This window comes from Dromaius novaehollandiae, chromosome 10 (assembly GCF_036370855.1).
Source record: "Dromaius novaehollandiae isolate bDroNov1 chromosome 10, bDroNov1.hap1, whole genome shotgun sequence".
Classification (NCBI taxonomy): domain Eukaryota; kingdom Metazoa; phylum Chordata; class Aves; order Casuariiformes; family Dromaiidae; genus Dromaius; species Dromaius novaehollandiae.
The window spans coordinates 857,533-868,815 of NC_088107.1; the positions used below are offsets into that span (position 1 = coordinate 857,533).

Below are 11,283 nucleotides of genomic sequence, written 5' to 3' on the forward strand. Positions count from 1 at the left end.
TGAGGCACCGGCAGTGGTGCTCAGGCAGGGTGCTGAGCCCCGGGCCCGGACGCCGGGGCCCCCAGGCACTGGCACCTGGGAGCCCTGGCCGGAGAGGAAAGGAAAAGCCCCGGTTCCCCCGTTGCCACGGCGACTGCCATTATCACCATCCCGGGGCACGTGGGGTACCGGGGCTCTGGGCTGGGGAGGGAGGATGGAGGAGAAGACGGAGGAGGAGACCTTCCCCCCCGCGGCACGGGAGCAGGGGCTTTGGCCACACGTCGCTGCCAAAGGAGCGGGGGGCAGGAGGAAGGAGCTCTCCCCGGTCCCCTCCCCGATCCTCAGCGCTGGTGCCGTCCCCGCGGCACCGCGAGAAGCACCGCAGCCCGCGCGGCACCGAGCAGACGTCGGCCCGGGGAGCCCAGGCGTCCCGCGGGCCCGGCACGGCGGACGGGGCGGGCGGGAGGGAGGAGAGCGGTGCAGAAGAGCCCGACATGGCACGGAGGAGCAAGGGAGATGGTGGAGCACGTCTGATGCGGTCAGACATAAAAGGGTTTGCTCTGGGCTAGAGAGATGCTTAAAAAAAAAAAGAAATAACCAGAAGAGAAAAAGATCCAGAGTGTTTTTAAATGGAAAAAAAAGCATCGTTGTGCCATGGCAAAGAGGAAGGAGATACTGAGATTTCCAGCTCCGTTTCTTTTTTATTTTAAAGCCCATCTCCTGCCGAGTAATCTTGGCCGGGTTTCCAGCGCATCAGCACCGGCGGGGCCTCCTGGACCACCTGCACGCCACGCCGGCAGCGGCCCCGCGCCGGGGAGCACCAGAGCCGGCACCCGCGCCCGATATCCCAACCCACGTCCCGCGCGAGCAGGTGCCTGCCCAAGCGTCGGAGCAAAATCCCTCCTTGCACCGTGAACCGCTCCGGAGGAACAGGCTTGACGCCTCCTCTCCAGGTCCCGGCTACAAAAACGCATGTGGCACGCTGCCACCCGAAGCTGCCACCTACCACCCTTCCCGGGATGCTCCCTGGAGCCTCACGAGCGATGACAGATACAAGAGCAGCGTAGGATGATGTCAAATATACTTCAGATGCGTACGGATTACAACGCCATCAATATTTCAAGAGCTTCAGCGAATCTGTCGCTAACCTTGTCTCAAGCTTCGCTGCCCCTCGCCGCCCCCCCGGCAGCAGACGCGGTCCGCGTTCCACCGCGGGGCTGTCGCCGTCACCGACCTGAGAAGGACCAGAATAACCGCAGCACTTGCAGAAGAACCACGCGCACTCAAAACAGTCTCTTTTGGCTCCTGCAGTCCGTGAGATGATTTTATTTCCCTAACACACCTAAAAGGCAGCGTGCCACAAACCCCCCTGCCTTGGTGCTGGCCTGGTGCATGGCGGGTTGCTTCACGCCCGCTTGCTCCCTCGGAGGAGCGCGGCAGCACAACGGCAGCTCGTCCCCTGCCCCGAGCAGCCACCGGCGAAGGACGCTGCAGAGCCATTCCAGCAACGGCACTTTGCTACCGACACGCCAACGCTGCCAGCGCGCAGCACGAGATGCATCAGCACAAGTTGGCCCAGGAAGCTGTCGCAGATCTCAAATAACCCTATTACTTACAGACAAGCTATTACAGTCACCAGGAACACTTTGGGCCAAGTTCTGGCCAACGCTGAAGACAAACTCACACCTTAGGAACAAGCACAGCCAAGCACCCGTCAAGTGCAAAACGTGCAGATCCTGCTCCAGACGTTACCCAGCCCTGAAGCATCAGGTCCACGCGCCCGTCCTTGCTCGGGTCCTGCCTGGTGGGGAGTTTTGCCCCAGCCGCTGGCCAAGCTGGGGCAGATACGTCCAGCACCCCTGTCCCGCGACCTTCTCCAGGCACGTTCAGAGGGGCCTCCACCTTTTGCCAAAACAAGCCGTGTGGTTTGCCCCGGTGCCGTCCCGCTCGGAGCTCTGTGCACCGTCATAGTCACTGTCCGGTGGCCGTAATTCAAAACAGGCGCCGCAGAACCTACGGAAAATTGTGCATCGAAGAACACAGACGACATCTGACATGTTTCCCGTCTGATGCCTCTGCACATGCTGCCAGCGAGCCCAAACCTCGCCGAGACCTCGACGTGCGCTGCCTTAGCGAAGCTCTCACGGCACCAGGACAACCGTCAGCTTAGAGCTGCATATCTCGTTATTCCAAAAGCGCGTGCAAAGGGCTTGCTTATTTATTTATTTACGCATTTGTTTTTACCTGCTTCAGCTGGATCCTGCCCCGCTTTGCCTCAAGGCTGCTACTCAGCAGCTGCGCTTGCGCGGGCGGCCTTGGCTCGGACACGCGCGTCGGCGTCTGCCCCGCGCCCAGCCTCGGCGGAGGCCCCGCTCGCGGCTCTCGGACCTCGGACGCGTGTGAGACATGCTCTCCGGGCGACTCCACCCCTCGTGCTGCGAGTCCTCCCCTCCCAGCCGCAGGTCTGCGTTTCGGAGGCCGGGCAGCGTCCCGCCGGCACGGCACCGCACGGGCAGCGGAACGGGGAACTCGGCACCGAGCAGCGTCGCTCCTCCTGGACGCGTCCCCAACGCCCCGCTGCGCCGGGACGACAACGCTTCAAGGAGCATCTGCTCCGCTGGAGGAGAGGCGGAGCTGCTCTGCCGTTCATCCGATTGCAACGGTGGAAGAAACACCATTTCCAGGCCCTGCGTCTGCCTCCGTGGTGCTTTCAGCCCGGGTGACTGTTTCAAGAAGCTGAAAGGCCACAGCTTGCGGAAGCGTAGTCTAGCACTGGCGCCTTGCTGAACCAGGCTAACGCCTTGCTGAACCAGGCTAACGCCGTGCAGGTCGGAGCTCTTCACAGACCTCGAAGAAACGTCTTCCTGCGAGCAGCGGCGCTTCCCACGCTCGTCCCGGAGAGCGTTCCCGCGCTCCCGGCAGCCGGGCGGCCCGGCCACGCACAAAGCCGTAACCAAGCCTCTTTCAGATGAAATAAATGAGGAAGAGGGAGAAGGGCGAGATCAGGGGCGCTCGTCCTCCGCACTAGACAGGAGCCAAAGCCCCTGGCGCCAGTGACGCAGATCCCCCCGCGCCCGCATCAGTCCCGGGGTGCAGCCACGCCGCGCTCCCAATTTAAGTCCGGGAGAGTCGCGGAGCGGCGGGGCAGCTGGCCTGGGAGCCGCGTCCCGGCGACGGCGGGTCGCTTCCCTGCCCCAAACAGCTGAAGAGGCCTGTTAAGGAAGAGCAGAAGAGCAGGCGATGCTCGCGGAGCCCCTCTCCTCCCGTGCACCCCGCGCCCGCGGCCTCCCCGCTCCTCCGGAAAAGCCCAGCGGCGCGCGGGAATCGCACGCACGGACATCGCTCCCTGCGAAGCGCAGCGAAACCTTCGGAGCAAAACGCCCCTCGTTGCCAAAAAGCCCCACGGACACGGGGATGGGATCTGCCGCGGTGCGGGGGACCAAGGAAGGCTCTCGGCCTTCTCCCTCTCCTCCCGGCCCCAGCGGCTGCAGCTTTACGCAGCTCCGTGGCACTTCCCCACGTGGGCGATATCGTAACGGCAACGGCGGAAAGCACCCAGCGAGCGAAGGTGCGAAACACCATCGGCACAGCACATTGCAACGAATTCTTTATTAATGCCTTATTTACCTCTATGACAAAAAAAAATGGGGTGGAAGAAAGGTGAAAGGCAAGAGAGCAGTAACGAGGACCTGGAACAGAAGAAAAGAAAATGCCCAGAAACAGGAAAAGGACCCGAATGTCGAAGCACGAGGCAGGAACACAAGGATTTCGGCAGGAAACTGGTCCAGGAGCGCCGTGCTCGGAGGGAAGCCGGCAGCACGCGGCGGGTGGCAGGGGCTGAGCGCGGCCGGGCCCCTCCGAGACGCCCCGGGCTGCCGGGATGCGGGAAGCCGGGAGGTTTCGGAGCGGTTCCTCCCGGCGGTCCCGATCCCCAGCAGCCCCAGGACCTCCTGCATCCCAGATCCCGGATACGTCCTGTTCTCATTACACGTTTCCTTGGGAAATCCATCCTTGTTTGCCAGCCAGAAATATTAGTCAGCATGATGTAGAGCGCAATGCTAATGAGAATTAAATTGATTCATGAAAAGTACCTGCTCAGCATGTTATTGTCTGTTTTTCAAAGATAACTGGATTCTGGCATTTTTTTCAGTCCCAATAAGCTGTCCTCACTGTGAGTTAACTATATGGATAGCATACAGTTAGAATCGCTATAAACCACCCACTCCATACGTCCTAAAGTCTCTCCCTAGCTCCAGAACGGCTTAATCAATTTTTGTAATTTTTTTATTAAAGAAAATTTCACACAGGCAGCTAGACAGATATTACTGTTGGGATCGCAGCTTATGTGCCAAGCTAGAAGCCAATGTGATTTGAAACAGCCATGTTATAAACCCGCTGAAAAACAGAAAAACCGCCCAGACCTGACAGATACACCGTTATAATTAAAGTCTTTGGTGACGGACGTCATGCAGCCAAAACATCCTACCTCCAGCTGCAGCATTGATCCAATTTTGACATCGAAGTTTAACTCGTTAAGGTCTCCGTGGACTCACAAACCACAGTGCCACAAAGCCTTTGTTAATTATTATTTATGAATTCGCCCCACGTATCTGGTGCGATACAGGCAGGCGGTGAGCGCTGGCGGGTACCTTCGCCCCCCCTCAGCATCCCACACCCCCCTAAGATTTTTTCAGCATCCCAAACCCCCCTAAGACTTTTCCCTGTGCTCGGGAGCCCGGTGATTTTATCCTCTACGGCCGGACAGGAAAGATGAAACGATGGGCCAGCCTTGGCTTTCCAAGGAGATGCCCCGTCGGTGCAGAAACCCGGGCAGAAAAACGGGTTTCCCCGCCGCCGCCCCGGCTCGGGAGCCGAAAGAAAACGCGTGAAAAACGTGGGAGCAGCCCCGTCCACCGCCGCGCTCACGCGGCCGGTTCCCCGCGCGCCGTCCCAAGGACCGTCCCCGTCCTGCTCTCGCCGTGGCATTTTCCAGCCTCCACGTGCAGCATCGAGCGCCCTGCTGCTTCCAGAGACGGAGAGCTGGTGGGAAACGGCTGGAAACGTCCAACCCCACCCCGGCTTTGCGAAACGGGAGCTGCCGCCAGCGCCGGGGCCAGCGGCTGTGGGGGGAGCGGGAGCAGGGGCAAACGCTCCCCGCCGGAATAAAACCACGGCGCTCATCTGGCTCTGCAAATAACCGAGTACCTAATTGCAAAGTAACGGCTTTAATTACCCTTCCTCTGCCCCCTCCAGCAGCCACCGGCACAGTCGGCCAGCAAAGGGAAATCCTGCATTTTCCCAACCCAAAGCACCTGCCACGGAGAGCAGGTCTGGAGAGACCGGAGAGACCGGAGAGACCGCTGCCGACCTTACTGGGTAAAATAAGAGTTCACCGTGTTTTATCCCTGCTGTCTTTCTATAAGTGACAAGCAAGAGAGAGGATGATGGCATCTCACGTTGTGTGTGGAATAAACCATATTCCTTAGGTGGAAAAAACTCCCAGATTCAGCAGCTCACCATCCCGCCTCGCCTGCCGCCCGTCCTGCCCGGCTCCAGCCGCCTCCCGCTCCAGCCGCCGCCGTTCCCGCGGGCCGGGGCCTCGGCCAAGCCACGCGCGGGGACGTCCCTGCCCACGGCTGCGCTTCGGGGGACTTCATCCCAGTTCTAGTCATTTCTTACAAGCAAAACGCTTTAAAAATAGATGAAACTGTCTAATACCAACATTTCTGCTTTCTAGAAACGCCGGCGTTACGGGCGCCACCAGAGAGCGGCTCCGAGCCGGCGGCGATGCCGGAGCCTCCGATCCCCCCCCGCCGCCGCCGCGAGCCCCCGCGGCAGCTTCGGCTCGCTCCGAGCACGAGGGGAAAGAGGCACAGAGACAGCTGAGGAAAAACCAATCGGGGTGGTTTTCCCGAGTTTCCAAGAGGCTGTTACCATCGACAAGCGCAAAAATAAAATAAAGACCCGCCGCAGCCGGGGAGCCGGTGCCGCCCCTTCGAGCCACCCCGCGTCGCGCAGGCAGCGGCCCCGCAGCCCCGGCCACCCCCGTCCACGGACGAGTCCGGAGCATCAGCAGGAAACCGCTTTCACACCGCTGCGATAATCTACCCCGGAAAATTTTCCAAGAGAAGAATTTGACCTGGAGCCTCCTTGTTTGCAGAGACAGCTCCAAAGCTTCCTGTAGCCAAACGGCGACGGGGTTTGTGACCACAGCCACGCGGCCGGTGGCAGAGGCATCGCCCGGTTAGTGCTGTAACGGCACTGTAACAGCACCAGTTCTGACCTTTGCGCTAACGAGGCACCATCTATTCCTGACAAAATTGATAGCAAATAAAACACAGCGCTGCTTCTCGGGTGGCATCTTCCTGCCTGCACGGTAACGTACCGTCATTACGGCAAGCGCCGGCGCTGCCACGCGTCCTCTGCTGCTTGCAAGCGGCGAGCGCGGTGGTTTTGGGGGCTTTTCTACGCTAATTTAATTTCCTCCTCCGGCAGGCCGGGCAGCCCGCGGTCCGAGCCCCGAGCGGCAGAGATGCTGCAGGCAGCGGTGGCTCCGGCGCGGTCCAGGCCGGCTCCCGGCCCCCATCACCCCCGGCCTCCCACCGAGCATCGCCTAATTCCCGCGCGGCAGGAGCAGAAAATACCTCCGAACGCCTCCCTTCGTGACGCCCCGTGCCGGGATCCTTCCCCAGCCGCAGCACCGACTATACATGTCTGCAACACCTTGCACGGGAAAGGCGCTAACCGCAGCGGTTCTCCGGGGAAACCGGCTCCCAAACGGGGGCCAGTGCAGAAAGTTAATAGAAAATAGACATTTCTGCTGCTGAAGAAATGGCAGCGCCAGAAATATTTTCAACAGGTATCCATAACAACTCGCGCCTCTGCCTCCCGCGGAAACCACAGCAAATGCGTCTCCAACTTCGCAGCGGACCTTTAGTGGATGTTTTCACCAGCTGCCTTTTGTACCCTTCGCGTTCAAAATTATACACTTGGGAACGAAATAAAAAGGAAAAAGGAGATGAAACCAAGAAACCTTCAGTTCTGGCTATTACTTGTCTTCAAACTCACTGAGCGTTTCGTGCAGCTCTCCTCCTTCGCTGAGCGCACAGACCATATGTGTTTAACGGCCTGGGAAGGGAATTAGGCTGCTGCGCAGACAGCATTCAGGTCTGCAGAGATTTAGCTGGGCAAGAGCGATGGGTTTGTTACAAATACGTCTTCAGTGCCATAAATAAACACATTACTTTTTAACAGAGTCAATAGGAAACCAGCAGCAGCCGTCAGCCGGCGAGGCCGGATGCTCCGCGGCGGCGGGTTCCCCGGACCCGCAGCGGGTTGGGGTCTGCCCTCGCCCACCGCCGCCCCCCCGGACCCACGCGCCCAGCAGCGGACAGGAGAACCGAGGAGCTCTGCGGCGGGTGCCTCGCGGCTGCCCGCGCTCCCGGCAGCGGCAGCGAACCCCGGGCGCGGAGCACATCGCCGTCGCGCCGCGCTTCGGACGAGCAGCCCCGCTGGGCGAGCGCGGTCTGCTAACCCATTTCCCAGGAAAAGCGATTGGAAACTATCAGGAGATAAAAAGATAATGAACAAATAACCTTCACAGCAGCCAGTGCTGCAAAAAAAAAAAAAAAAAAAAAAAAAAAAAGAGAGAGAGGTTTCGCTATTGTGTTGACTGCTTGTTATTAATGATCCTGTCAGGTCTTCTAATGAACTTTCTGCTTCATGGGGAAAACACGGGTTTTGTCCAAGAGCAGGGACAAGCACTCTTTTCCACTATTTCTACTCTTATATAAGAAACTGTTCCATCTGGAGTCTAGGAAACCTTACTTTCACATTTATTTTCCCGCATCCCCAAGTTCTCGTAATACTACTGATTTTTGAAACAAAATGCCACTGTCTTCTCAGGAAAATACTTGAGGCATCAGGCAATGGCAAATCATTAATTATTTTAAGGCTTTTATACTGACACTGACGCTGCAGTGAAGAATTTAAAACATTTCCTCAGACAAGTAGCTCGGCCCGACAAAAAATGCAAGGCAAAAGCCTTTGCCATTTTTTTCAATGCAAGCTTTATTCTAAATGTTATAAAACTGCATTTCTGGTAAATTATTTCTTATGTTCGGAGCCACGGAGCATGAAGTGGGAAACAGAAACTCAATACCAGTCGTGTCCGTGAACGCTGCCGAGGAGCGGAGCCAGAGCAGAGCCCGGGCACACGCCGACACCTCACCATCCCCGCGCGGGGAAGCGGCGGCAAGCGACGGCCTTTACTGCTTTCAAGAGGTGCCTCGGGGCGGGTAATACTACTAAAACACAAGCGTTCCCGAGCCGCCGCGTGCTGCCGGGTAGCTGCCGCGGGGCCCCGGCGTCCTGCAGGGTCGCAGCCGTCCTCCCCAGCGCGGCAGGGGCGGCAGCGAGGGCAGGGTCCTCCTCCTCCTCCTGCCCCCAGAGAGTCACAAATGACCAATCTGACAATTTCCAGAATTACGGCGGCCCAGGCCCGATCCCCCCGGCTCGGCCGCCTCCGGGCTGGCAGCGCGGTGCCAAGCGCACCGGCACCGCGTCCCCCACGGGGCAGGAGCCGGGAAGCCTTCCGAAGCCGCTTGCCCACCCGGGCTGGATGTCTGGGAGCGGAAACGAGGACAGAGGAGGAGAAGGACTCACCTGAGCTCCGATGAACCGTTCATTAACGCTGGAATATTACCAAGGTAAACTCCGGATAACCAAATAAAAAAGGCTTTATTTAGAAACGACTCTTCGCAGCCATTATCTGGCAGCGCACAAGCCCTGTTCGCACGCCTTTCATCAAGCGCGGCCAGAGGTTAATTCTGTGGACAGGTTTAACCCGGGCCATTGTCTGAGGCGTAAACAAGACCTCTCAAGATCAGACCTGGTTCCGAGCGGGGTTTTTCCCCCAGCAATGGAGAAGCCCGATAACGTGCCCGACCGGGCGCAGCTCAGAGGAGGGTGCAAAGCGCATACGCGCACGCACCCGCTGTTGATACGAAACGAACCGCACAAACACACGGGTACAGCAGCAAAAACGCACGCTACAAACTTCCGCCGAGCGGCTTCACGCCACAGACGTGCGCCGTGATTAACAGTGCCGCATACGAAAAGGACGACTTCTGTTTTGGATGGTTTCTCCATATTTAAGTAAAAATAGAAATGCGTAAATTAGAAACAACAGGCTTAAAAGCTGCCTAGATGAAGAAGCACTACGCGTCCGAGCAAGACGTGAAATATCTGCACTCGTGAGGGAATGACCTTCAAAACTCATTCGCTGCTCCTAGCCTGGATGTTGACGGTGATTTTCTCACTTGCGAGACATTATACATTCCTACTATGTACGCTTTAATTTTGCATGGACTATAAATACTTTGCTTTTAAGGCAGCATGAAAGCAAAAGAAAACAAATGTTTAACTGTGGCAACCTTGATTGTGAGGGTAATACGGGATAATTCTTTATACCTTAAGTCATGCATACCAAATATCGGGATTCACTCTTCACTATGCTAAACACAAAATAAGTCCCTGAAATACGTGATCAAGTAGTATTTTCTCTAAAAAAGGACGTGCAAAAGAAAGACACCTTATTGAACCAGAGTAAGGGCAGAATATCCAGATTTTTCTAAACTGCATTGCCTACACTTTCTCTGCTAAACTACAGTTTTCCATTTAATTTGTATTAAAAACAACCTCTGAGAGACAAATTAGTTTTGCTTATGCAGAATAAACCAGGTTGCCATTATCGCTGTTTACTGGGTCACACTTTACAGCGCAGGAGGGAGGCGAGGGGGGAAGGAGCGGCATTAGCACCCTTCAGCTGTTATTTGCACAAAACACCCTATTTATCTATTTCAGAGTGTTTGAGCACAAGCGATGGTGCCTCCCGCAGCCGGCAGCGCCCGCCGTAACCCGACTTCAACGCTACCGTTTGAGACACGTCCCTGCCGGTGACCGAGGCAGCTCCCGCCCCCGCGGAGGCGCCGGACGGCGGGGACCGGGGCAGCCGCCGCGATTTGCAGGTTGAGTCACCCGCACCCGAAACCGGCCCCGCTTTTCCGCTGCCGGCGGAGGGGACCGGGGCCGGCGGGACCGGCAGGCAGCAGCCGCGGTGCCCCAGCGGGCCGCTGGCCAGGGGCGAGAGGGCGCCGGGGGCCCCGGGAGCAGCAGGGGCGGGGGGCGAGGGCGGTTCGCCAGGTTATTCTTCAACCGCGGGTCCGCGCAGCCCAGCGCAGCGCCCCGCACGTGCGGGCGGCGGCCCCCGCGCCCCGCTCCGCTCCGCTCCGAGCCCCCGCGGCGCTCCGCGGGCGCGGACCCGGCTCCCCGCCGCCCCAGCCCCGCGTCCCCCGCGCTGCAACTCGGGGCAGGGGAAGGGGAAGGCGGAGGGGCCGCGGAGGGGCAGGGGAAGGCGGAGGGGCAGGGGCCGCGGAGGGGCAGGGGAAGGCGCAGGGGAAGGGGCGCGGAGCCGGGCAGCCCCTCCGCCGCCAGCGATGCTCCCGCCGCGGCGCCGCCTTTGTTCGCCGCCCGCGGAGCCGCCGCGCTCCTTTTGTCCGCGGTCCCCGGCCAAGGGGGGGGGGGGGACACCGGTCCCCACCGGCCCCCACCGGCCCCCAGAGCCCCGGCGCGGCGCCGTCCCCCCCCCCCGCAACTTCCCGGCCGCCGCGTCCCGCTCGGATCGCGACCCCCCCTACCCCCCCCGCGCAGCCCCGCACCTGGATGGTGCAGCTGTACTCGCTGTCGTCCAGGAGCCGCACGGTGCAGCTGTACTCGCGGTCCAGGTTCCTGCTGCTGCCGCTCATCCACCTGCTCAGCATCTTCCCGCGGAGGCGCGGAGCGGAGCGGAGCCGCCGCTCACATCGCCGCTGCCGGGCGGGGCAGCGCGGCCCCCCCCCCGCCTCGCCTCGCCTCGCCTCGCCTCGCCTCGGCCCGGCCCCCGCCGCCCCCGCCGAGCCCCGCTGCGGAGCGGAGCGGAGCGGAGCGGAGCGGCTGTGCCGAGCGCGGCCGCGGCGCTCGGCGGGCGGGCGGGGAGGGAGAAGAAGGAGGAGGAGGAGGGAGGAGGAGGGAGGAGGAGGGAGGAGGAGGGGGGAGGAGGAGGCGGCCCGGGGGGGCCCCCGGCGCCGGCAGCGGGGCCCAATCTCGGCGCCGCCGCGGTGACGGGCGCGGCCGCAAACCAATGCGGCGGGGGCGGCGCGGCTCCGGGGCCCGGCCGCCGCCGTGGGGCCGCCCCGCCGCGGGGGGGGCGCGCAGTGGGCGCGGGCGGTGCGCGGCGGCCGCGGCGGGGGGGGGGGCCGGGGAGCT

The 11,283-nt window shown here is 60.3% G+C and overlaps 1 protein-coding gene across 2 annotated transcripts in view; it reads right to left on the reverse strand.

Moving 5' to 3' along the window:
• FRMD5 (FERM domain containing 5) overlaps positions 1-11,027 on the reverse strand; it is a 127,306-nt gene extending 116,279 nt beyond the window's left edge. For both annotated transcript variants that reach the window (XM_064517796.1, XM_064517795.1), the window contains exon 1: positions 10,698-11,027. In XM_064517796.1, the coding sequence (XP_064373866.1) occupies positions 10,698-10,799 (102 nt within the window). In that variant the 5' untranslated portion in view covers positions 10,800-11,027. The remainder of the gene's footprint in view (positions 1-10,697) is intronic.
• Between the last annotated feature and the right edge of the window lie 256 nt (positions 11,028-11,283).